General features: G+C 40.7%; 2 protein-coding genes across 4 annotated transcripts; one reads left to right on the top strand and one right to left on the bottom strand.

The window, feature by feature from the left end:
* Nucleotides 1–1162: 1162 nt before the first annotated feature.
* Nucleotides 1163–10156, top strand: get4 (guided entry of tail-anchored proteins factor 4). The gene is made up of 9 exons (XM_061706454.1): nt 1163–1411; nt 2212–2290; nt 4426–4507; nt 4590–4739; nt 4849–4987; nt 5066–5206; nt 5291–5366; nt 6649–6721; nt 6795–10156. Exons 1-9 carry the CDS (start codon nt 1272–1274, stop codon nt 6884–6886), a joined length of 972 nt encoding a protein of 323 aa, XP_061562438.1. The 5' UTR covers nt 1163–1271; the 3' UTR covers nt 6887–10156.
* Nucleotides 10157–10158: 2 nt separating this feature from the next.
* Nucleotides 10159–26840, bottom strand: vps35l (VPS35 endosomal protein sorting factor like). Of its 3 annotated transcripts, XR_009770418.1 has the most exons (31): nt 26630–26839; nt 25461–25560; nt 23709–23879; nt 22959–23075; nt 21532–21556; nt 21204–21298; nt 19501–19629; nt 19292–19376; nt 19143–19199; nt 18829–18925; nt 18698–18745; nt 18505–18598; nt 18018–18218; nt 17659–17705; nt 17438–17549; nt 16936–17052; nt 16784–16837; nt 16635–16715; nt 16497–16559; nt 15350–15435; nt 15188–15268; nt 15039–15102; nt 14257–14355; nt 13322–13399; nt 13112–13226; nt 12828–12967; nt 12383–12548; nt 11856–11974; nt 11590–11739; nt 10663–10826; nt 10160–10556 (listed from the first exon to the last, which is right to left on the bottom strand). XR_009770418.1 is itself a non-coding variant. In XM_061706452.1 (30 exons), exons 1-30 carry the CDS (start codon nt 26644–26646, stop codon nt 10728–10730), a joined length of 2907 nt encoding a protein of 968 aa, XP_061562436.1. In that variant the 5' UTR covers nt 26647–26840; the 3' UTR covers nt 10159–10727. The 3 variants fall into 3 exon arrangements, 2 of the variants coding, with proteins under 2 accessions (XP_061562436.1, XP_061562437.1); XM_061706452.1 differs by having other exon boundaries at nt 10159–10826; nt 26630–26840; XM_061706453.1 differs by having other exon boundaries at nt 10160–10826; nt 21204–21289.
* Between the last annotated feature and the right edge of the window lie 207 nt (nt 26841–27047).

Raw genomic sequence — 27047 nt, 5'->3', positions numbered from 1 at the left:
GTTCCCTACTACATGTGCATGTATCCCCTGTGCGATGAAATTCATTCTTTGGCATCGACATGGATGCCAACATAATATAAGATGTAAAGGGGAAAAAAATACAAGAGATTAAAATAAACATAAGGCAAAAACAAAAGACAAGAGAGGCATAACAATACAAAAAAGGAATGCAACTGTGTTGTGAACCCTTTGGCAAGTGTACAATTCCTGCCAAATTAGATTGTGCTTTTAATCAGAATACAATTTTACTCCTTCTCATGATTTTATTTTACTTTGCAACCTATACAGTGCCTTGAAAAAGTGTTCACTTCCTAGGCTTTTTCTAAAATCTGTTTTGTTACAATACAATTTCTAATTTAAATGTGTTTTTTTTTTTTTTTTTTTAAATCTGAATTTTATGTAATAGCTCTGCACAAAATAGCCTACACTTTGAAGTGGAATGAGAACTACTGTATATGGTGTTTGGTCAATTCCTTTACAAGAGTGTGCCCCACAGGGCATTAACTGTCTAAAGATAATAAGAACTAAGTATAGCAATAAAAGCTTGATACACCTTGACCTGCTAAATAACCAGTGAGATCCACAGCATTATGTTGTCACTTTTCATATTTTCCTGTAGCATAACAACAAGTGACACATATAGCCGTAGAAAGAAAAGCTAGGAATTTTGGTTTGTCAGTGCTTTGGTCAAAGTAGCAAGTCTTTTCGAGTCAATGGGTTCAAGTCCAAGTGAAGTCACGAGTCATTGCTGTTCATGTCCAAGTCGAGTTGCAACTCTTTGTCACATATTGTCAAGTCAAGTCTAAAGTCATCAAAGTCACGACTCGAGTCTGACTGGAGTCCAAGTCATGTGACTCGAGTCCATACCTCTGCTGCATGAGCAAAATCACTTATTTTATCAAGTAACTTGTTGTGGACAACAAAGCTATGTATTATTATTATTTGTTAACTTTAGTATCATTTAACCACTTATTACACACGCTGTAGTAAGCAGAGCAGTGTGTGGGACGTGCCCAAAACACTTTTAGCGCATGAAAAAAAAGGTATGAAATGAAGGAAACATATTTGATCTTATCATTACTGGTACGTGTGCAAATGTTTGGCCACTTATTATTAGTGTGTCTCATGCTGGTGCATCAAATATGCCTGTTTTTGCCGGTCACTACGGCAAGTGGAGAGCGTCAAGCTTCGTTTCGCTTCTTCCGGTTTCTGCTGTCAACATTCGGGCGGCTCAGCGCTCAGCCAGTCAGCACCGCTGCGGAGCTACGACGATGTCGGAGCAGGGCACACTGAGGTGCTCCAGTGGCAGAAACCGCGGAGGCGTACAGAGGGTCGAAGGCAAACTGCGAGCCAGCGTGGAAAAGGGGGATTACTATGAAGCACACCAGATGTATAGGACGTTATTTTTTAGGTAAGATTTGACTGGAACGTCCCTGGTTTACAGTTGGTGACTCCTCGAGGCCTGCTGTGTTCTAGACCTCTCTGCTTGTCAACCTTACTTCTTTCATACCCGAATGCGATTGGGGGGATTTGACCACGGCCCCGCCCACCCTAGTTGATCCGGCCGTTTGTTTGGACAACGGAAGTGCCAGTTAACTTCGGTCTTAAAATGGACTTCTAGCGAAGTGCTTGCTAGCAGTGTTGCTACATGTTTAGGCACTAACAAAAGCTTCAGTTTGGGCTTACTCCACAAGACAGCTATGTCGTTATACGATGATGTGTTATGAGTTTAAAAAGACTATATGTTGAGATTAATAGCGTTTAAGCAGTTTGCGGTTGCTCCCCAGATGTGCTGTTAGCTAGCCAGGTAGCCGTTTGGACTGTGCTACCTTGTCATGCTCTACCTCTTTACATTGAAACTGTGCGCGCGTGTGCGTGTATAATATATATATATATATATATATATATATATATATATATATATATAAAATACACACACACACATCACACATCATGAGAAAGAGAGTGAGAGAAGCTCAGCCACCGCCCCAATTATTGATCAGTTCTCCCAATTTTATTCTCATTTGATTTCATGAAATCCAATCACATCTTAATGTTAGAGAAAAACATTTTGGTCTTGACAACTTGCATGATTGTCAACCTTTCTTGAGGACCACAAGGAGAACACCAGCACGGGCTGATCTTGAGCTTCTTATACAAACTGTTCATCCCCTACATATTTGTAATGGTGACTCTGCTGCTTCTCAACAGGTACATGTCACAGGCAAAACACAGCGAAGCCAGGGAGCTGATGTACAATGGCGCCCTACTCTTCTTCAGCTATAACCAGGTAAGTGCTTTTGAAATTCTACCAGAGAAACTAGCGGCTAATGACACAACCGTCCAACTCTCCCTCAGCTCACTATGTGAGCTGCCATATCACGACAACAATGACAATTCATTGAATCTGGAAAAACTATTGTGTTAATTTTATTTATTGAACGATACATCATTATAGTAATTGTCGTGTAATTGCCCCGGGAACTGTAATAGTGGTCTCGGCTCATTAATTGTCTGAGTGCATCATCCAATAAGGATGGTTTTACTGAGTACCATTTACTACGCTTTGCACGGGATAATATGCCCTCATTGACCACCTTTTTGTGGTCTGCCTATCTCTGTACGAAATGAGTGCATTCTTCACAAGATTGCTCAGGGTGTAGCTCAGCTTTCCATAGATCAGAATCATCCCGTAGTTGGAACCGCTCTAGTACGACAACGCTGATGTTATTTTGTTCTTTAGTCCATAAACTACAGTATACATTTTTTTTTGGGGTAATTTTTGTTTTAAATACACGATTAAGCCACAACAATTCCCCACAATCAACCAAATAGTAAACAATGAATTATCGCTTATGATTATGTCTCGCCCGAGACATGACCTTTACTATGACTGACCGCCATGTGACGTCTTTACCATAACATACACTGCCTCCAGAACAGACATGGCATCTGTAAAAATGCCGTCCCAGCAATTGTTCGACTTTGGAGGTAGCATCAACAGAGGCAGGAGTGCTGCATTCCACACGTCACACCGAGCATTGGTGCTGATGTCGTCAGGCATCTGGTCATCGAGCAGATAAATGTCACATCTTCTGTTGGTCTGATAAGGAAATATTGCGGTATGACTCAGTGATGGGCTAAGAAGCGAACAGGCTTTGCTGAAGTGAGGAGAAGGGAAAGATAGCGGAAGGTAAACCGAAAGTTCATTAAACAAGTACCAAGAAAGATACTACCCTTCAGCAAGTGACAGAGGTCGTATACAATATATATTTGTTGTGTGTACACACACACACACACACACACACACACTCACTCAGTGATACCGCAATGTTTCCTTATCAGAGCTTGAACAGAAGATGTGAGTTAATAATACTTATTGTGTAATTTATTCTGTTTGAATTAACAAAAATTATTTGTGGAAAATTCCTCAATACCTTACCTCAATAGTCGCCCGGTACTCTGATTGCGTAAATAAACGCCTTTACGCGTAAACGAAATTAGGAAATATGTTCTAGAGCTGTCAAAATGAATTGATTAATCAACACCTAATCGATCATGAAATTAATCAACTATTTTGATCATCAATTAAGCATTTAGAGCCATTGTTTATCTTAAAATTGTCCAAATCCTCTGATTTCAGCCTCCACCAGTAAATACTCTGATTTCAGTAGTCCTTCGTGAAAGCAGACTGATTATTTTTATGTTGAATCAAAATAAGACATTTTCAAACATCTGCTTTTACTTTGGAAAACAATTATCAACATTTTCCCCTATTTTCTGACGTTATGGAACAAACCAATCACTAAACCATAATAAATTTATGGTAAAAATACTAGTCAGTTTAATCTATCACGAAAATAATCGTTATTTGCAGCCATAGTATGAATAACCTGTAATTGTCATGTAGTTGAACATGAAGCAGCCTCAGACTAGTAGCACTTAGTATTAATCAGTACCCAAGAAGTAGCTCTCAGTCTAAAAAATGTTAGCGACTACAACATTCCCTCTTTTCTGATATTGCTTAATTGTTGTTACATCATTAGATAGTACCAAATGAAGAAAAATCATCTATTAATAAACAGTAATTGGGGCAAAAATGACTTTGCAATAAACCTTCATGCAAAATTCACAATTTTTTTGATGGAAAAATGAATTCTAAAAATATTTGTTAGTGACAGCCCTAATATGTTCTTTAAAAATGTATTTGTACAAATACAGGGTTCCGTTCTACTGTAATAAACGTCTTACCCCTAACATATGCCAGTTACTGTCTGCAGTTGAGGAAAGTTATTTTTAAAACATTTGTAGAAATACGGACGGTACCCTAATAGATGCTTTGTACTTTCTGCAGTTGTGTAAGAAGGCCCTGGACACTGTATGAGGAAATGTGGTAATTTCAGTCCGCTATGCTTCACTCTGTAGCAAAACAGTGCCGCAGATCTGTCCATGCTGGTGCTCGAGGTGCTGGAGAAGTCAGACCGCAAAGTGGAAGAGGATATATTAGGTGAGTGATCCCCAGGAGCTTCAAATCGAGACATTCTACTGTATATTCGGTCGTCGATGATGCTTGCGCGTTTGTCGAGCAGAAAGCCTGGCCAAGCTGTTCAGTCACATGGATCAGAACTCTCCGGAAAGAGTAGCCTTCGTGTCTAGAGCCTTGAAATGGTCCACGGGAGGCTCTGGCAAGTTGGGGAACCCGAAGCTACACCAGCTGCTGGCTGTCACCTTGTGGAAAGGTACTTCAGATGTAATGAAGTAAAAAGTTAAATTGCTGATTGTATGAAAAAAAACAACTACCACAACCAGTCCAAGAGTAGCAACTGAAATCATATAAATGCTTTCTAGAGCAAAACTACAGCGAATCTCGTTACCACTTCCTACATTCGTCCGACGGGGAGGGCTGTGCACAGATGCTGGTGGAGTATTCGTCCTCCCGAGGTTTCCGCAGCGAGGTTGACATGTTTGTGGCACAGGCAGTCCTACAGTGAGTGCACTTTGACAATATGGTTGAAGAAAAAGTGTATACAAGCAGACATTGTTTACCAACCTTCCGATCTGACAGGTTCCTCTGCCTAAAGAACAAAAACAGCGCTTCTGTGGTGTTCAGCACGTACACAGAGAAACACCCGTCCATAGAGAGGGGTCCTCCATTTGTTCAGCCCCTCCTTAACTTTATCTGGTTTCTGCTGCTGGCAGTGGATGGGTGAGAAAACGCATTAAAACAACCTCTTGTCTTATAACGGCTGTATCGAAAAGTCTACATCTCATCATGTTTCTGTCTTTTCAGGGGTAAGTTAACAGTTTTCACAGTGTTATGTGAGCAATATCAACCTTCCTTGAAGAGGGACCCCATGTACAATGAGGTGAGTGCTTCCACACCCTTCTCGTTTATTTAACCCCTTGCCTTACCTTAGGGAGACATTTGAGCTATTAGTAATAACAAACATCTTAACTGACTTTAACACATGACGAGGAAAAAAAAAAGGGCTTCTTACTGCTCTTATCATGTGTGTTGTACTCAAGATGACCAACACAGCACACCACACACAAGGACAATTGTATGTCTCCTCCCCCAACCCAGAACTCTGTCATACTATCTAGACTGACTTTTGAGATGTACAGTCCCCTCCAAAGTATTGGAATGGCAGGGACAATTCCTTTGTTTTTGTTGTATACTGAAAACATTTGGGTTTCAGATCAAAAGATAAATATGAGACAAAAGTTCAGAATTCCAGCTTTTATTTCATGGCATTTACATCGAGATGTGTTAAACAACTCAGGACAGAGCACCTTTTGTTTGAAGCCACCCACTTTTCAATTGAGCAAAAGTATTGGAACCGACATGATTAGATTAACGGTCGAGTCGAGCATGCATTTTACCTCCTGAAGAAGAGACTGAAGGGAGAAACCCCTAGAAACAAACCAGAACTGAAAGAAGCTGCAGTAAAGGCCTGGAAAAGCATTTCAAATGAAGAATGCAACAGTCTGGTGAAGTCAATGGATCACGGGCTTGATGCAGTTATTGTAAGTAGGGGTTATGACATCAAATATGAAATGTTATTCACTTTAAGTTTATGGAATCATGTATTTTCCAATACTTTTGCTCACTTAAAAAGTGGGTGGCTTCAAACAAAAAGGTGCTCTGTCCTGAGTTTGTTTTTTAACACATCCCGATGTAAATACCATGAAATAAAAGCTAGAATTCAGAACTTTTGTCTCATATTCATCTTTTGATCTGAAACCCAAATGTCTTCAGTATACAACAAAAACAAAGGAATTGACCTTGCCGTTTCAATACTTTCAGGGGAATGTAGCATGGTAACATAGGGACTCCAGACTCCTGCAAAATACCATCAAAACTAAATAGAAGATGCTAGGCTATCTGCACATGAAGATTTGCAATCGGAAATATTGAACAGGCTTAACATTTATGACAAGCAGATAAGAGGAGGGGGGGGGGGGGGGGGAAACAACATACCTCAAACCGCAGAATAATTCGCAACATCTTTGACAGATGTGATTATTGGGCCTTCGCTAGGGAAAATGCTCAAATTCAAGGCAGTTGTTGATATGAATTTACTGCGCAATACCCCATTCATGTTTACAACATTGTTAAAATATTGTCTTATCTCTGGGCATCTGCAGTACCTCGACAGAATAGGACAGCTTTTCTTTGGCATTCCCCCCAAACAATCTCCGTCATACGGTGGCCTGCTAGGTGAGTAAGCTAAGACTGTGCGACTGACCTTTGTCTTTGCAAAATGTCCTCACGAAATTGGCGGTTTTGGCAGGAAACTTGCTGAACAGCCTGATGGGAGCAGGCGAGGAGGATGACGGTGTCGAGGAGGTCCAGGAGGACAGCAGCCCCATCGAGCTGGATTGAGCCACCGGTTTAGGAGGCGAAGAGCAAAAGAGAACACACACAATAGGGAAGTCCACACCACTTCCACTATTGGTGGATGAGGTGAGGCGGCAGTTTTCATACTTCCTCCTCCTCAATAATTTCCCTCATCCAGTCCTAGATCACACCTGGACTGCATCCAAATATTTTATTTAATCATAACTCTTGTGTTTGACTCTGTTTTGAGTCTTGGTTTTGACACTCATTGACAGCATTGTAGACACGAAGTTCCCTTCTTTACAGTGTTGTTTTCTTACCATGCGGTGCCAATGTATTCCTGTTGTCAGCATTTGTCTGCAAATTAATTCTTAATTCAAATGTCTTAGTAATAATTTAAATTTGCCTGTTGTAGTTGAGTCAGTTTCTCATTTGACATTTTGTCCATCAGTGGAAGACAAAATGTAATCATCTTGCGCCTCCAATATCCATTGTTGCTGGGCTACTGGTTTCCATCTCCATGCGGACTTAAGTGTGGTGGTAAACATATATGAGGTAATGAGACTGCACTTTGCTTGGGTGTTTGTAGGGAAATAAAAAAAGAAGGGAAGTTGGGTGAAATGAGATTCAGAAATTTTTTTCCCTTCACTATTTATGTCAAACAATTCAGTTACTTATTTTTTTGCATGTTTGTCACACTTAAAGGTACCCCATCATCAAACAGATTTAAATATTACTCAAAGACAACACAAGTGAACACCAAATGCAGTTTTATAATGGTTTTTATTATTAAGGGAGAAAAAAAATCTAAACCTACATGGCCCTGTGTCAAAAAGTGATTGGCCCCCCGTTAAAATAGAACTGTGGTTTATCATACTTGAATTCAATTTATTTAGCCACACCCAGGCCTGATACTGCCACACCTTGTTCTCAATTAAAGAAATCACTTAAATAGGACCTGCCTGACAAAGTGAAGTAGACCAAAAGATCCTCAAAAGCTAGACATCATGCAGAGATCTATCGGAATTCAGGAATAAATGAGTGAACGTAATTTAGGTCTATCTGTGTGGAAAAGATTATAAAGCCATTTCTAAAGCTTTGGGACTCCAGCAAACCACAGTGAGAGACATTTTCCACAAATGGTGAAAACATAACAGCGATGAGCCTTTCCAGGAGTGGCCGGCCAGCCGGCCAAAATTACCCCATGAGCGCAGAGAAGACTTATCCAAGAGGTCTCAGAAGACCCCACTAACAACATCCAAAGAACTGCAGGCCTCAGTTAAGGTCAGGCTGCATGACTCCACCATAAGAAAGAGGCAAAAATGGTCCAAGACGAAAACCATTGCTGAGCAAAAGCAACATTAAGGCTTGTCTCAATTTTGCCAGAAGAGATCTTGATGATCCCCTAGACCACAGGTGCCAAACTGGTGGCCCGGGGGCCACATCCGGCCCACCACGTAATTTTATGTGGCCCGCGAGAGGCTGCATTGACTTTGTTTCTTAAAAATACCAACATTGCAAATTGGCTTCACTTTTCAAAATATTGAGGTATTGCAAGCATTTTTTGTTACAAACCCCCCTTTTAAAATAAAATCGATTCATACTGTAGTTGAACAAACTGTTTTTACTGGCTTCTGATTTCAAAAGTAAATGACTGTGGAGTGGCCTAGTCAAAGTCCAGACCTGACTCCTATTGACATGCTGTGGCATGACCTTAAAAAGGTTGTTCATGCTTGAAAATCCTCCAATGTGGCTGAATTACAACAATTCTGCAAAAATGGATGGGCCATAATTCCTCCACAGCGCTGTAAGAGATTCATTGCAAGTTATTGCAAACGTTTGATTGCAGTTGTTACTGCTGAGGGTGGCCCAGGCAGTTATTAGGTTTAAGGGACCATCACATTTTCACACAGGGCGATGTAAGTTTGGATTTTCTTTTCTCCCTTAATAATAAAAAACATTTAAAAACGGAATTTTGTGTTTACTTGTGTTGTCTTTGACAAATATTTAAATGTGTTTGATTTAAGTGTGACAAACACTCCAAAAAAAAACAAAAACAGGAAGCAAACACTTTTTCACATCACTCTTCCTCTTGGAGATGGGTCACAAGTTCAGCATCATTTCAGGCATAATTTTCATTAGCTGGGCAGCACAGTCACCTAGTGGTCTGTCTCACAGTTCTAAAGTTCTGGGTTCGAATCTCCACTTCGGGTACTACGGCGGTCGGCCGACTGGTTATAACATCTGCCTTCTGAGGACTCCGGTTCGAATCAGGCCTCGCCTGTGTGGAGTTTGCATGTTCTCCCCGTGCCTGTGACCGTTTTCTCTGGGTGCTCCTGTTTCCTCCCACGCATGGTAAATTATTTGAAGACTCTAAATTGCCCTTACATGTGAATTTGAATGTGAATGGTTGTTTGTTTACATGTGCCCTGCGATTGGCTGGCCAGGATGCACCCCGCCTCTCGCCCAAAGATAGCTGGGATTAAGTTCCGCAACACTAGTAAGAATAAGCGGTATAGAAAATGGATGGGTGGATGGGTACTCCAGCTTCCTCCCACATTCCCAAAAACATGCAGGCAAGGTTAATTAAAGACTCTAAATTGTCCATAGATGTGAATGGTTGTAAGTCACCTGGGATAGGCTTCAGGTCACCCTATAGAAAAAGAATGAATGGATCTTTATTGGCCTTCAAGTTTAGCGGTTTTGGCTTTGGCTTGTAACACATTGACTCTAAACAGGCCTTAAAGTAATTCACTAAATTAAATTATTAATTTTGTTAACTTTCCATTATAATTTCCACACAAATATGATTGGATAAATGTGATTAAATATGAATTTCCTTATTTTAAGTGGACACTTGTACACTCATTTTATACAATGTAGTGCAGTTTAAAAAGATTCAAAAGTTCAGCTAGGGCTACCAAATCGATGGAGTTGCTCCAAACTATCCATCCATCCACCGTTTATCCTGAAACAGGAATGACTTGCTATTTAACAGTATTGTTTGAGGTGGGAGGAAAAAGCAGTGTACCATATTTTTCTACAGTGGTCACTGTTGTAAAGCAGAGTCAAAATAGTTAAAAGGACAACATTCCCAGAGACATGAGTTGTTGGTAACTTGTTACACAGATACCATCTTGTCATAAAGACAATTGTCCTCACTGTTTTCTTGAGTTTGAAGCATGTAAACGTGTGTTTTTCTGCAAACCTGACATCAAGAGTCACTGCTGTTGGATTTTTTTTTTAGTTTTAAAACAAAAGGGTGGCGCTTGCCTTTCCGTGATACACTAAGTCAATAAACTACCGTTGAGAGGATTGAGACTGATGTGAAACTCATTTTGTCCTGTCCATTTTCTTTATTGTAGCATATGAAAATAAGGACTAACGTTAGAAGGCAAATTCAATATTAATAAGAAAGATTAGCTCATTCATGATCAGCACTCTATAAATATAATACAGAAATATGATAAATATATACATTGTGAATGGCACTGCATGACCATACAGAGAACTTCAGTGCAACTTGAGTCAACAAAACTGGTGGCTACTGTCATACACGTTCTTTTAAATGGTGCTTACAGGATTTAAATAACAGGGCCCACTATTGAAAAGCAACACTTGTTCATACTCAAAATTGTCATGACCCTGCTGTTGGCTGGCGACCAGTCCAGGGTGTATCTCACAATCGCGCAAAGTGGGATAGGCTCCAGCTCATCTGGGACCCAAATGAGGACAAGCACAAGAGAAAACGGATGAATGGAAACAAATGGTGTTTTACAAGTATCATAATCATTTTAAATCAAACTAATCTTATGTCTTACATTATATTAAGGCATTTCTTAGTGCTTTCCATTGTGTAGTGGGCTTTCTTTGTTGATGCTGGGGCTCAGGTGCGGGACTGCAATGCGAGCCTCTGGACCATATCTGACAGGTGAGACATGTCAGCCTGCTGAGCCTGATGCTTTATGTACTCCAACGTCCGAACCTAGATAGAATTGTTAATGTGATAAAATTGTATAGGAATTATAATCAATTGATTATTAAGAATTCTATATATTGTGTGGAATTTATAGTTGATTAATAGTATCAAAGCAATTGAGGCAAGTTACAATGTTCCACTAACTAACAGAAGCACTGTTGAGTATCAACTATTTTCCTTCCTAAAGCAGGGTATACACACATTTCTTGATCAAAGTACCGTATTTTCACGACCATAAGGCGCACTTAAAAGTCTTACATTTTCTCCAAAATGGACCGTGCGCCTTATGTGTGCAACAAGTTCCAAAATCTGTAAATGTTGTGTGACTTTGATGAGCGCTCCGCTTGACTGACAGGGAGCAATTCCTGCCGACATGCTGCTTATATAGAGGAAAGGTGGACGTTAAAGGGGGAAGGGTGCGCGTGAAGGAGGACGCTAAAGGCACGCCCCCAGTAGGTATAGTAGGCACATGCATGCTAGTGTATGTTTTACCATGCCTGCGCCCAATAATACGGTGCGCCTTATGTATGTGTTAAATACAGAAATAGACCCCGTAACTGAGACTGCACCTTTTAATACGGTGCACCTTATGGTCGTGAAAATACGGTAAGCAAAGACATGATTATTGGATGTCTTTGAAAGATTATCCTGTGGTGTGGGGTGTGGCGAGAGTGATCAAAGACTGGTCCAATGATGTATGCATCTTTAAATTTAATCTAAAAAATAATCCTTAGGGAAAGAGCAGGTGTAACTGTATTTGTCTGCTTACAGAAACGCGCGTCTCACAGTATCCGTTTTTGTGGCTGAGGTTCCACAGGTTGACGGCCAGCTGGCTCAGTTTGTTGTTCCTCAGGTCTCCGTGGCTGAGCAGGACGCAGAAGAGGGAGAAGGCCAGAGTTCCTTGACGGCGTGTGGTCTGCTGCAACCCAAAAACACAAAGTTTCAGCCCAATGCTATTCTAAACAGGACAACAGCACATGACCTTTGTTGTCCACATATGACAAAGTACAAATGAAGGGAGTTTTCCTTTTCCACCTCTTCTCGACCGAGAGCCTTTAGGTTGTCCAGGATCTGCCCGATCAAGGTCTCACACAACTTGTTAATCTCTGACAGGAACTTTGGGTCCCCACCATAAAGGGTCTCATTGGAGTCCACTGAAATGTTGCAGGAAAATACAAGCGCATTTAGTTGTGCACAAACCAACACCAAGGCCAAACAATAATACAAGATGGTGCTCAATTCCTCTCTACAAGCAACTAGTATAAAACTGTAAAATAAACAGAGTAAGAGACCGTGTAGTTAGACTACGAGTAAGCAGTTTGCTATCTATTGTATTATTTGTGTTATGTAGCTCACCTCTGACCCTAATGAAGACAACAAGCACTAAAGAAAATAGATGGATGGTTCAAATTATTCAACTCCAGTGCACTAGGTGTCAGTAAAATTCCTGCTCAAAACCCGATCATGAAAGCATTACTTTCTCCTTGTCATTTTTGTTGACAGTCACAGTCATTAAAAAATGAAGTCATAGCCAGGAGGTTACATGTTGCGTGTTTGTTTACTTTTCGGAATGGTGTATAGGTATGTTTCCTGGCTCATGGCAGCCAGCAGGGGCAGGGCGCAGATGTACACGCGCACTTTGGCGTCACTATTGTCCTCCCAGGTGTAATCCTGCACCATGTTGAGCACACCACGGACTAAGTAGAGCACGCCATGCTCCGGGTGATCCTGCCAAACATGCACATTATTAATACGGAACTCGATTCGTATCAATGAGATGAACTTGTTGGCTCGGCACCATCACCATTCATTAAATTAAGCATGAAGCTAATTTTAAAGGGAAGATATTACACTGTATCGTGCCAAAACCAATATGTAAGCAGAGCTGCCTTGACATTTGTTGGATGCACAGGTTCGCGTTTGCTAACAGTGTTAACCTGTGAATTGTTTTAAATTGCGGGGGAAAAAAACAATAGCAGAATGAGTCTCCTTTAAAGGTGTGCTTACCGGAACAACTAGTAGGGTAGACAGGAAGTTGTTGATGAAGTCGAGCAGGAAACTCTCCGAAGAGCGAAGCTTCCCTTCCACGCTGATGGAGCGCGGAACCTCTGGAAGAATGCTGACCGCTGCCTTTAAGAAGGCATCCGCTGCAGGACAAGACAGATGTGGAAAGTCAAAGACGGAACATGAAGCTTATATAAGAGAGTAAAAAAAAATGAACAAAACAACCGTTCAACTTCAGTGTGTAACACAAACGTCCGTGAGTTTGTAGGTTGTAGGAAGCTGCTCACCCTGGGATAGACACTGGTTGGCCAACGCAACCTGACCAGACAGAAGATAGAGGTGGAGACGACTAAAGATGCTGCTAAGTGATGGGATGGTAATAAAACTGTAGGCAGCACATGCCTACAGGATAGGGAGAGGAAACAATCCATCAACTGACATGAACAAGGTACCACTGGTCTTGTGTGTGGACAATCTGGGCTGTCAATTAGACTCACCCGGACGAATGCGGCCGTTTTGCGTGAGTGACTGCCCCTCATCACCCTCCTTGTCTCCATCGCCAGCTGATTCACCGTCTGAATATGACAACACCAGTGAATGAGGGTGTGTGTGTGTGTTGTAGTGCATTAAAGGGGACATGCAGGTGCATCTCAATAAAGTTGTTTCCAAGAAAATTCATTCATTTCAGTAGTTCATTTCACAAAGTGAAACTACTGTTCTTCAGATTCGATAAACACAAAGGAAAACACATTTCAGAATGCAAATTCCTATCAAATTTCATCCATGTAACACTTCTCTTGACCAGTGTCGCGGGCGTGCTGGACTTATCCCAGCTGACTCTGGGCGAGAGGCGGCGTACACGCTGAACTGGTTGCCAGCCAATCGCAGGGCACATATACACAACCATTCACACTCACATTCACACCTATGGGCAATTTAGAATTGTCACTTAGCCTACTATGCATGTTTTTGGGATGTGGGAAGAAACTGGAGTACCCGGAGAAAACCCACGCAGGTGCGGGGAGAACATGCAAACTCCACACAGGCGGGGCCGGGGATTGAACCCCGCTCCTCAGAACTGTGAGGCTGACGCTCTAACCAGTCGGCCACCGTGCCCAACTGTATACTTATTCAAATGTGAATGTGAAACATCAAACGCCACACAGGCGAGGCTGGATTTGAACCCAGGTTCTCAGAACTATGAGGTAACCCCAAAAATGCTTACTGGATGTTCATACCCGCTGATTCAATAGTACCTGCCCACCCATAAAGTGTAAAATTAAAAGTAAATCTTGTAGTCTGCCTATTTCGATAAATGTATCTGTGAGAGAGCTGTTCTGCAATTCTGGTGTGTATGGCTACATGACACATCGGAATCATTTTAAATTGTGGGGGGGAAATACAATGTTGTCTTTAACAGATTCATACTGACGTGAATGAGCTGCACCAGTACTGGCTCCAGGTTACAGAATGTGGCTCTGGCCTCCACACAGAAACTCAACTGCTGCTCGAAGTCTCTGCCGAATGAAACCTGAACACCAAGACAAACAGTTGAAGGAGAGACGACCAGAGCTCCGCCAAGGCTTTAAGATTCATCAGATGTGAAATCACAGAGTGCGAATAATAATCTCTGTCCATTATGTAGAATTAAGTGATTATGTCTTGAAGAATTTCACGCAAACTTGAATGAAGTACTTGGCAGGAACCGCCCAAGCCACTGCTCAGTATCAACTTGATGTCTATGGGAAGTTGAGCTTCATCCACCACGTCCGTGCAGTTATTTTACTGATCATAGATTGTCCCCTTAGTTGAGCAGGGCATTTTAGTCAGTGCTGAACCCTGATTACAACCCGATCTGATCATATTTGACACCGACATAAGCATTTTAATGTTTGTAAAATTCTTGCCAAATGTGAAATCTGGATCAGCTCGGGATGAAACTTGATTTGACTTCTGATCTGACCCTGTATACCAGCAACTGGGTATGCAGATGTGTTTTCTGTTTTGTCGTCCATTAGGGATGATCTATGTGATCAATTCTCACCCCAAAAATTGAATGGAAACATTCTTGGAGGAAAACCTACCCATTGTAAAATGTCAAGCTGACAGAACTGTAAACATGAGGTTGCGCACAAATAATTAATTTATGTTAATGAAATCAGAATTTCCAAAAGTATCAAAAGCATGAATAATTGAAAACAAGGAATGCCTTACCACACGCATAAAGCCGATGATCAGTACAGACAAAGATCTTTTTTCATCCTCAAGAGTGAGAGCGCTGCAAAACACGACGCAGAATGTTTAGCAGATCATTCCAAATCACCTCATAAATATATTAAACAGCAAGTCATATTTTGCCTCACTTGACAGAGTCATGCATGGTCTTGCAGATGTGCATCATGGCGTTGAGGATGACAGGGTCTCTGGTTGGCTCGAGCTGGTGTCTGCGAGTTAAACAGAGAGGAAATGAATGAAACCTACTTAGAGGTCTTTACTTAGTGCCATACCAAAGTGAAGGGGCTTACTTGATGAAGACGTCCATAATGGACCTGCACACCTCCACCCTCACGCTGTCCTTCTGGAACATATCCAGAAATGGGAGGAAACGCTCCTGGGGGACAAACATTCAACATGATGACACTGTGGCATGATGAGAAGCTTTCTAAACTCATATTACGTATCTGTAGATGTACACCCAGTAGACACTTCATTAGGTACACACACATTTTCATGAAATTTATTTGTACAGTGGAGCCTCAATTTAACGGACCAATGGGGGAGTGTCGTCTGTTACAGCCGATTGGTCATTAAATTGAAGCGCTTTTTTTCATGCCCTAAAAACAACCATACAGTACAAAATTATTGTTTTAAACTTTTTTTTGTGGCCTCAAACATATAATACAGTACAAAATTACTGTAAATAAATATAAAAAAGCTAGAAAATGTTTGAAAAATGTTCATCCAACTTTCCTCCTCCAGCCGGGATTTGAAACCTGTTGTTTTCAAGAGCCGGCGCAAGAGCACATCGCTAATTTACATGCGATTTGCATACGTCCGCATGTAAATTAGCCATGTGGCGCACAGCGCCAGTTCGTTACTTACGATATCAGTTAAATCGGGGTCGTTAAAACGAGGTTCCACTGTAGTTGACTATTATGTGATGAAAGTCGAGTCGAGGTTGATTAATCGATGACATCATTGATTATGGGGTAGTGTGACAACTGTTACAACGCAGTACCATATAGCAAAGTGTTGTGATGTTGACTGGTTTAATAGACAAAACATTTTGGCGATGTTGTTCCACGCCGCCAGTCCCGTGTTGCCGCTGGTATGAATATTTTAAGACCAGCGGCGATCGGAATAGCCAAAGCTAGCGAGACTAACCGCTATTCTCAGCCGCAACCGGCCTATTTTCCTACTTTCAGGCCCACGCAGACTTTGAAAATTGTGTCGCCTTGTTAGCCTGACATTTCGCTGCACCACAGAGCACAGAGTGTGAATTTTACTGTTGTGTGACCGAGTAAGATTTTGGCCCTCATGTGCACCTAAATAAATTAACAAAAATATTGAAAAAATTAACAAAAATATTAGCGACAGTATGCCAGAGCCACACAAATGAACATATTGCTAAATCAATATCTTCTGCCTTGCTGAATGCTGACGGTTACTCACCATTGAGAAGAGGACAGCGAAGTCGTAGAAGTGGGCAAGTATCTTCCTGATCACAGACTGCAGCTAAGCAGCGAGACAAAGATGGAGTCACTAGAGAGCGGGTGACAAGAGGAGGGTGAACCGTTAACGAGTCCAAACCTGAGCATAAGCATCCTCAAAGGCCCGGTCGGGAGTCATGTGCTTGATGATGTCTGCCAGAACGGTGTGCACCTCACGTTTCTTTGGGGAAAAACAATTAGAAATGTTTAATGTAGAGCCTTTTTCTGAGAATGAAACCATTCACTTACTGTGAAATGTCGGCAGGTGAACTCCACCCAGATTTCAGCGCAGTTGACGTAATCCTGTGTGCCAGGATAAAAAAATGCAAAAATTAGCATGAATTATATTTGGTGCTTATTGTCACAGATTCTGTGTGAATGTAGCATCAGGCTCCCTTTACCCGAGGACTGCGAACTTTGGTGATGACCTTCCAAGCTTCGTTGAGGATGGTCAGCCTCTCCGATTCTGGAGGGTCAGCGCAGGCCAGACAGCGACCCAGTGATCCAAATAACAAATGCTAGAGAGGAGATGACAGGTAATACATGTGTGAAGATGTTCTTTGGTTTAATCATGGAACCATCATGATCGTAGTTTATTTCCTCGCAACTACAACTTCCATTATCCAGCAACAATTGATCTGCTGCTTGTTGTGACATTTGCTGCCACCAACTAGTGCTTGTAACTGAAATTTTTGCTCGCAACTCAAGACAAAAAAAATAATAATAATAATTGGGCCAAAGGGTGGCTCGTTTCGCCTCTTGTAAGTAAAGGTACCACTGTAATTTCCACACATTTCAAGGCATTTTGTTTGCTCTTTGCAGAAAAAAATAAATTAAAATAAAAAAATCTGCCTTGAAAGCAAAAATATAAAACCAAATTAAATCTCATCTATTTCTACCCACCTTGGGGAACCCAGCCTCGTCGCAGTCTTTTATCATACCGATGAAGTCTGTGGCTCTGGTGGCAACAAACTCGGGCCTGAATGCCCTCATTACCGAATTCAGCAGCAGGGCACTGTGGGAAATGAAAGTAAAATCAAAAGGTTCTATTCATCTTGACAAACATCTAACACACTCAAATGCTTAATAAAACCACGCAGAATTTCCTTTAACTGAATACTCACTTGTTACCCAGCTTCTTGCATCTCTCCATCATCTCTGTTAGGAGAGTCTAGAAATGGAAACATACACACACAGCTTTAAAACAAAACTAAAAAGAAATGCCACACTTACTGTAGGTGGCACTTCATGTAGTACAACTGCACAATCAAATGAGTTGAATAAGAAATTAGTTTGGAGTTCATTTTACTCTTCTGCTTTCGCCAAATAAAATTAACATGTAACAAACTGCCTGTAAATATGAGGTATTGCAGTTTTAAGCCATTGTAAAGTAAAACATACAATTAATAAACATTATCTATGGAAAGGCATTCTTTTCAATGCAGCGTTTGTATTGGCTTTTTCAGTAAATCTCAGTCCACACCTCTGGTGCTCTGTAAGCACTACACTGCAGGATCCAGTTGATGGCGGGCGAATAGAGCGTCAGGTACTCGGGCATCTCCACCCTCTGCGTGATCAGCTGGCTGCGAACGCTCTCCCCACTTATCTGCCGGAAGGTTCCGAGCAGGTCAAAGAAGTTGCGCTTTAGACTGTCTTTCAAACTGGGGGCGACCTCCATGCCAACCTGGGCGGGACAAAAACAAAAAACAAAAAAATATTGAGGGCTTGATATTTGTTGGTAAGGAAATAAAAATGCACACCGTATGTCTGTGTCAGCATAAGCTTCAATCCTTGCTGAAAAAAAATAATTATAGTATATTCTGATTTTTAAAAAATATATAAAAATCCCTCTTGGCACTTTCATGAATTAACAGTGCAGGCAGATGTATAGACCATAAGAGAAGCCTTGTCTATAATGTTGATGGAATCTGTGTAAACGCCTGCAAAGAGTAAGAAAATGTATGAATTACCCTGCACAGGTAAGCTCGGGTGTAAGCTGCCACCAAAGGGTCTCCAATTCCTCTGATCATTGCGGTCAGCCGCGGGAGAGTTTCCTGAACGCCACTGTAGAGGGAAGAGTAGTTACAGTATGTTCCATTGCTTTAAATGAATCTAATTGTAGCAGTTCGGCAAATTATCCTGCAGCATCCAAAGATTACTCACGATTTGTTCAGGAAGCGATTGCACTTCAGGATGGAGGCTTCGACGTATCTGCTCACAGACTTGGCTAAGGAGGCAAACTCTTAAATGAACTGTCCTAAAAGTATCACAGTAATCACAGTTTGGGACGATACAATCTGGGTAAGAGTTCTCTAATGGAGGCGATCTTGAAGAACCAGTTGAGGCACGTCTCCTTGGCCGTGTCGTTGACCTCATCGACTGTGAATGAGTCTGACAAAAAAATAAAATAAAAATAAAAATCAGAAATGAGATGTAAAAGACAACAAAGAAAACCAACTGAACTAATATATTTTTGAGAACTGCTGCATATCTGTGTTGCATGGTGTCGACCAACATGTGATACATGTCAACATGTCCACAATTCTATTCCACTATTCTGAACTCAACTATATATGTATCACACATTGTTCATCATTGAAATCCATACCTGGTAAAGGTCTTGGGTCTGAACACATGGTCCAAATTCTGTCGTACACAAGCCGGCCTTTGCGAAATAAAAATAAAAAGACGAGGGTCAAAAAAGTAGCACAAAGTGAAGATAAATGAAAAGAAAGGCTGCAAACATTCGCTATGTACCGAAAGTGTCAAGTATGTCAGTGATGAGAACAAACTTGCTGGGGTAAAACTGGATCACGGAGGTGTCAGACAGAAGCTTGGAGCACTGGAACACAGGCCAACAGGAAGAATCAAAGTCATTTTCAGGTCACTCCATTTGACCTTTATACTGTATAACTATCTTTCTCCAACTTAACTTTCCATCATTGACACATATAACAAGGTTTCACCTGGATAACGATCTTCAGGGCTTTGACCTTCTGGTCAGAGGCCCAGGCCTCTTTCAGGGACTGGTTCAGCTCCTCGATGCGGTTGGCATATTCCTGCTGGGAGAGATTGAGCAGCTCTCTCTGGGAACCCTGCATGCGCACACATGCACACACAAACACACATTTCCATCATCTAAAAACACATTGAAGGAGAGATATGGAAAATTTTGTTTTTAATTTAATGTATACAAATACCGTAATTTCTCGTGTACAATCCGCACCCCCCCAAGAAAATTGTCAAAAGTCAATAGTGCGCATTATATATAGGTATAGGGGAAAATGGAAAAAAAAACATTCCCATTTTATAAATATATGCCGCCATCTACAGGTTATGAAAATGCTGTACACTTTCATTCCAAAATGCCACCGCCCCCTAGAGATTATGAGAAAGCTGTACTTTCATTATCATGTGCCACCGCCACCGAGTGGTTATAAAAAAGTGGTAGCCTACACTTTCATTCCAATATGATTGCATGCATGTACAGTTGTGCTCATAAGTTTACATACCCTGTCAGAATTAGTGATTTATTTATTTTTTTTCTGAAATGCTTGACCGTTTAACTTGAATCCCGTTAAAATAAAATTAGCCCGGCCCCGCCTGTGTGGAGTTGGCATGTTCTCCCCGTGCCTGCGAGGATTTTCTCCGGGCACTCCGGTTTCCTGCCACATCCCAAAAAAAACATGCATGGTAGGTTAATTGACAACTCTAAATTGCCCATAGGTGTGAATGTGAGTGCAAATGGTTGTTTGTTTATATGTGCCCTGCGATTGGCTGGCAACCAGCTCAGGGTGTACCCCGCCTCCTGCCCGATGATAGCTGGGATAGGCTCCAGCAAGCGGCTCAGAAAATGGATGGATGGATAAAATAAAATTAAATGTGTTTCGCGTGGCCCTTCGTGTTTTCTTTAAAGAATCGTACACATCTTACAAATTCTGCTTCGGTAATCAAACATATGAGCACAACTGTGTGTTTTCTCATTTACTAAATAGAAGTAGGGCTGTGAACTTTCAAAATAAGAGCAAGTAAATAAAAAGAAAGTATTAGGTGTTCAAATAAAGTGCTTCACTTCAGAATAATTCTTGAAAAAAAAACTAACAAAATACAGATAATACTTCATGTTTTGATCATAACATAATGCAAAATCATGCATTGTAAAAATGCATTATACATAGGTAGAAGGGTGTTCTAGAATTTTGTGCTAAACTTTGGAGGTGCGTATTATACATGGGTGTGCACTATACACGAGAAATTACGGTAGTGGAGTGCCTACCTACCCAACAAGTGTTAAATTAAACAACCACATAAATCTTTAATTCTGAAAATATGTCTGCGAAAGAGCCATTCTGCCCTTCTAACCCTAACTTACACAATATTCGCCCCCACACCAAGCTCCTCCTGGGCTAATTTCAAGACAAGAATAAGAAAAGAACTAGGATGTGTAAACTATAATTCTTCATCATTGGAGTATTTTGACTTTGAGTTATTAAAACACCTACAAACCCCATCTTTGTCCTAAAAGTTTGCCTCTGATCTTCTGATGCACAATGGATTTGATAAATGGAATACATTATTATTAAGGTCGGCAATGCAATATACTTAATATTAATACGATACTTATATGAAATTAGGGGTAAGGGTTAAAATTATGATAGAATAAAATTACCTCTTCCAGATCATCCAGTTCCTCCAGACGAGTACGAACCTTGTCGGAGACAGCAGAGGATCCAGGATTCTGGGAATTTGGGAAATCTGAAAAAACTATTTGTTATAAACTCATAACTAATGCAAAATATAACTCAAGCCATAACATTATATTGACTTTTTTTTTAAATTAGGAACGGTACAACTTCTGAAAAAATAGTAAAAAAAAAAAATCTGATTTGATGTATTGTTACTTCAAATTAATTTTTACATGTAATAATACTTTCATCTGCATTTATTTTTAAATTCAGTGTAGGGGTCAGTTAATACAAAACAAACTCATGTCTTACCTCTGTCAGAGCCCATGCATAGATTCTAAAAAAAAACAGACAGTTAAACAAGATTACTGTAATCATCATATGAAAAGCATGGTGCAAGACAAAACAGTCAGTGACATGCACATATTGAAAATAATATCCACATGTGATGACAAAGTTGTGTAATGAAGTTGAGTAGTATGTGTGTGCTCCCACTACATACACTCACTGGCCTCTTCATTTGGTACAGTACACATCCATAATTGAAAACCAGGACTACTAAAGGCAAAAATGTTTTATTTAGCCCTAATAATTGATAATGTAGGCGCACCTAATCGTGTGGTTGCATGAAATACTGTAGTTTAGGAGGTGAACTGAACTTGTTCTTACAATAAAATGTAGTAGAGATTAACAAGAAGAGCCATTGGTTAATCACACAAAATGCAGTATATAGCAGGGCTGCACGATTATTTTGATCAATATTATAATCACAATTATTAGTCACGATTATTCTTCGTTAGGGAAACATATTTTTACTGTACTACTTTTCAACAAAAAATATGTAAGTTTTCAGTGCAAAATGAATCATTAAAAATGATTGATAATAAAAAACAAATCACCCCGCAAAAATTTTAATTTACAAGGGGCTAACTGAATATATATGCTATTACAAAGTGCAATCACGAATTGCTACATAATGGAACCAAATGCAGTTGCATAAAATGCAATAACATTAGGCTGTAAGCACTAACTTTTCATTTGAAAATCCCTGCCGTCAATATAGTGAATTGTCCAGGACGGTACGTCTCTGTTGTTCTGCTTGACCATTAGTCAGTCGTGCACAGTCACAAACTGCAAAGAACTCGACAGTTGTGATTTCCCCTCTCCATTTACCCCCGCCGTTTTTTTTTTGTTTGTTTTTTTTTACTGCGGTCAGGCCAGCCGAAAGGTTGAAGTCAACGCAGCCGCTTCAACGATTGTTGATAGTGTCTTAAAGGGACATGCCACTTCTCCGCCAACATGCTCATAGGGCCAACTTCAAAATAAAAGCTTAATATATTACTAAATTGGACACATATATATAAGTTTTTATTTTGAAGTTGGCCACGGAGCGCGGTGTCGACTCTTAATGAAGCCTCAACCATACGTTCGCCCCTTGTTGGCTGGCTAACTAGGTTACAGGCACTGCTGAAAATGAAGCACTTTTAACAGGCAGCAGGGCACGCATTTTAAAGGTAAAACAATTGCCGACGATCAGGCTCATTTTATAGTGGCAGCCAAAATCGCAATCACGATTCAAATTCAATTATTTGTGCAGCCCTAATATATATAGTATAGTTTGGTCTGTTTCAGTTACACGGGTTTTACACTTTTTGCAAAGGCATGACTGTAACAATGTTAAGTCAGTGGTGAAGGACTTTTGACACAAAAAGTATTCCCTGAAGTGGCCCTGAGCTCACAATGGAGAGTTTTTCCGTGGTGGTGAACCTCGCCAGGATCTCTCCTCTCTTCATCGACCAGGGCTCAAAGTATGCTCCCACTGGCTCGTTCTCCTTCTCCCCCTTCTTCCTTGCGTCCTGGAAGCAGAAAACCAGCTTTAAAATACGTTTTTAGTGTGCCATGTTCATGTGTGATGGGACATGATCTGTTGTATTCATGTATTTCATATATTGGCATGTACATTCATAAGGCAACTCAAAATAAAGTCTGTATATTCTGTAAATTATCCCATTTGCACTACTGTACACGTGTTTATCCTGTATCATTTTTCCTCCAATAATTGCAATAAACATTCTACACTGTGCAAAATATGTCGTTATCAAACTGTATTACATGGTGTAAATACTGTGCTGCTTAATTGCTATTATGCACTTCGGGTTGGATGCAATCTCCGTATTTGTGATACAGTATGAGTAATGACAATAGAGTTTAAAATAATCTCACTGAATCTAATCTAATTTTGTTAACACCAATCCTGATTACGGTTGCAATTTCTGGGAATCAAAAGGAGCATGAACAGGAACCTATAGGGGTTTTCAATGAAAGAGTTTGATGAAAGTACATTTCACAAAAAGCACAACCCAAGTCCTCATTCATATATCGTAAATATTCATCATTCATGATCAATTTAATCCACTAATGTGCAGATTATCTCTCTACTCTATGCCATAGAAACATTCAGTGGTAGGTAGTGTAAAAGTGCAATTGACCCCGGCGAAGGCAATGTGCGTCGTATATGGAGTCTCGGCTGCGAACATGGACAGCGGATCGGTTCCGTCCAACATGGAGCTGAGGGGGTCCGGTGCTGCTGAGGAAGAGGAGGAGGACGAGGAGGAGGTGCTGCCCTTACGAGTTCCACGGAGAGGTTTGCTGTCTGTCACCTGCAAGGGAGGTGGGGAGACAAATACTACACAATTATCATTGGGAATGACAGAGCAATCAAAGATCACAGAGTGCTGTGTCCAAGCATATCAATGGAAAGTCTAGTGGAAGGACAAAATGTGGCAGGAGAAGATGCACTAGCAAAACAGATGACCGTGAGCTTCAGCGGATTATCAAACAGAGAAGATTCAAGAATCTAGCAGAGATCCAGAAAGAGTGGAATGAAGCGGGAGTCACAGCTTCAAAAACCACCACATTCAGATGCATCTGGGAGACGGGCTACAACTGTCGGGTTGCTGGGGTCAAGCCACTTCTGAGCCTAAGCCAACGTAGGAAGCCTTTCAACTGGGCCAAGGAGAAGAAGGACTGGACTGTTGGCCGTGGTCCAAGGTCCCCTTTTCCGATGAAAGAAAAGTGTGCCTTTTATTCGGGAATCAAGTTCCGAGGGTTTGGAAGAAGACGGGTGAAGAACTGAACCCAAGCTGCTTGAGCTCCAGTGTGAAATATTCACAGTCAGTCATGATTTGGGGTACAATGTCCAGTGCAGGTGTTGGTAAACTCTGCTTTCTTAAAGCCAAGGTCACCGCAACAGACTACCAGAATGTTTTAGCGGACTTCACGATTCCTTCTGCTGACGATATGTATGGAGACGCAGATTTCATCTTCCAGCACCAAAACCTCGTTTGATGTCCATGCCATCACAGTGCTTGACTGGCCAGCCAATTTGCCGGAAATAAAACCCATTGAGAATCTACGGGGTATTATCAAGAGGAAAATGAGGGGCATCAGACGCAAAAACAAACAACTGACAGCAAGCATCAAGGAAATCTGGGCGTCTATAATTCCCAGGCAATGCCACAGGGTGATTGCCTCAATACCACGGCGCATCGAGGCAGTGATTAAAGCAAAGGGATTCCCAACCAAGTATTGAAGATTAACATATCGTTTTGAAAGTATCATATTTTGATTGATTTAATGTCACCCTAATCCCTTTCTTTTTTTTCCTACAAAAAATGAGAAGTAAATGGTGATTTATTCACAGTATTCACATTTTTTTAATTCCTGATTTTGTGGGTTTTATGAGCTGGAAGACCAAATTATGTAAAAATAAACAAATAAATACTTGAAATTGTTTAAATTGTGAGCCTTGAATCTATAATCTATGAAAGTTTAACTTTTTGAATGGAAGTATGGAAATAAACTTTTCCATGATATTCAAATTTGTTGGAAAGGGTCTGTACATGTATTTATTTGATTAAATAACTAATACATTTCAGTAGAATTGATAAAAAAAATATATAATTTAAAAATGAGAATGAATATTTTATTATTTTTTAAAATAATATACTTTCCATTCCATTTTTGCAGTTTTTTTTTAACCTGATCTAAAAATGACCTAGACCATCAGTCCGTTTTAAAACAACCCCTCCGCCCCTCGGCTATTAGCGCCGACGGTTGCCGGTCCCCGACAAAAATGTGTACTTGCATGAACTGGCCCGCGGGGGAAAAAAGGTTGAGGACCACTACTCTATTCCACTCTCAACCCAACCCGTCATGCAGATGAGAAGCATGTGTCTTACCAAAATAGTTTTGAGGGGATGGTAGTCCGAAAATTCAATCGGAACAGCCTCCAGACGGACCCCCTGTAGCTCAGCGTCATAGTTGCGCAACCGGGAACACCTGGGTGAAAATAAAGAAAGCTGGTTAGAAATATTAACCATGAATGCAGACATATGTACACTGTACTCGTATAATCGAACACATGCATGTCATGTAATAAGGCTTGTTTTTGTTCACTCGTGGGGAGTGCAGAAGAGGCAGTTTTGGGATTATACAGTGGGAGACACAATGCAGCTAAAAGGAAAATACAGTCGTACCTTGGCTTTCAGGCTTGAGTTCTTTTGTGCCCAAGCTTGCAACTACATTTATTTATAATCAAATAGATTTTCTGCATTAAAATGAATTGAAAGCGAGCGACAGCTCGTAACTTGAACAATTAATAAGTTGGAGTCACTCATAAGTCAAGGCACCACTGTATCCAGGTATCAAAACATAAACCATTCTGGTACATTTTGAAAAGTGGCTACAGGTCTGACAGCAATGCCTCATTGCATGACATCACTACATCGCCCAATCAGATGGCATCGCCACACCACATGCGGAAAGAAACAAGACTGTAAGAAAACGAGGAGAGTCCGCAGGAGGACTTTTATTATTTGGAGTCTTCACTAAACCGAGCATGCATGTTTTTGGAATGCAGAAGGAAGCTGGAGTACCCACCCCCAAAAAACATGCGAGCACAGGGATAACATGCAAAATACACACAGGAACTCTTCATTTAAGTTAGAATGGCCCAAATCTGGGGGATTATTCGTACCAGGTTTTTATTTTTGGTATTTATATTTGCCTTTATTATGTTTCTAATACACTTTAGTCCCTGTAAGAACAGTAATGAGAAACCCCTGACTGGTGGAGTCCGATACAATAAAGCCGTCAATGACAATTGAGGTTACCAGAATAACCACAATAACTCTCACATCAATATCTTGCCTGTGCCGAAAATCTTCACGTCATATTTTTAACAATGCAAAACATGCATACAATTATGTTTAAAACAGCTTTTCAGTTCACGATAGACACGTTCCTCAACGGGCATACAAAGAAGACGCCAAGACAATACAAACTAAGAGTTTAAACTGTGATGTATTAACAATATTTATATTGTTAGGTAAATTAAGAAGCATCTTACCACATCACCGCGGCCATTTTTTCATTGATCACATGACGACACACCGTACTTCCTGGTTCAGGACCATATCGGGTTTTCGTAAATATGGTGAAACATGTTGCTCAATTATTGACACTTGTCATATTGAACTATTTTATCAATTTAACTCGACGTTATAGTAGTATCTGTACTGTATTCGCGACAAGCTTGAACTGGTTTTAAAATGTTATCGTACTAAACCTCACTTCCCACAATACACGGCGCTCATGACCCACCGTTAAAGATAACTGTAAACAAGATGTGTTATCCATACCCTATTATGTCCAAAAGCAAAAGCAGAAGGAATTAACAGAACCGAAACTACAGAAACACCTTATTTTAAAGTGAGATAAATTGTTTAAATAGATGGTGGTTCAATTGGCTATTTTGCAGTTCTCAT

The sequence above is a fragment of the Phycodurus eques genome, chromosome 19, assembly GCF_024500275.1.
Source record: "Phycodurus eques isolate BA_2022a chromosome 19, UOR_Pequ_1.1, whole genome shotgun sequence".
In the NCBI taxonomy this organism is placed as follows: Eukaryota; Metazoa; Chordata; class Actinopteri; order Syngnathiformes; family Syngnathidae; genus Phycodurus; species Phycodurus eques.
The sequence above is the reverse complement of the archived record's forward strand: the minus strand, read 5'-3'. Positions and strand labels throughout refer to the sequence as shown.

What these genes read in the sequence shown, in the direction of transcription:
- get4 (XM_061706454.1), top strand. Translation starts at nt 1,272, where the DNA reads ATGTCGGAGCAGGGCACACTGAGGTGCTCCAGTGGCAGAAACCGCGGA. An exon ending in AGTGGAAGAGGATATATTAG is followed by an intron (nt 4,508 to 4,589) that starts GTGAGTGATCCC and finishes TTTGTCGAGCAG; the next exon opens with AAAGCCTGGCCAAGCTGTTC. An exon ending in GGGACCCCATGTACAATGAG is followed by an intron (nt 5,367 to 6,648) that starts GTGAGTGCTTCC and finishes GGGCATCTGCAG; the next exon opens with TACCTCGACAGAATAGGACA.
- vps35l (XM_061706452.1), bottom strand. An exon ending in CGCACATTGCCTTCGCCGGG is followed by an intron (nt 23,076 to 23,708) that starts GTCAATTGCACT and finishes TTCTGCTTCCAG; the next exon opens with GACGCAAGGAAGAAGGGGGA. An exon ending in TCGCTGTCCTCTTCTCAATG is followed by an intron (nt 15,436 to 16,496) that starts GTGAGTAACCGT and finishes TTTGTCCCCCAG; the next exon opens with GAGCGTTTCCTCCCATTTCT.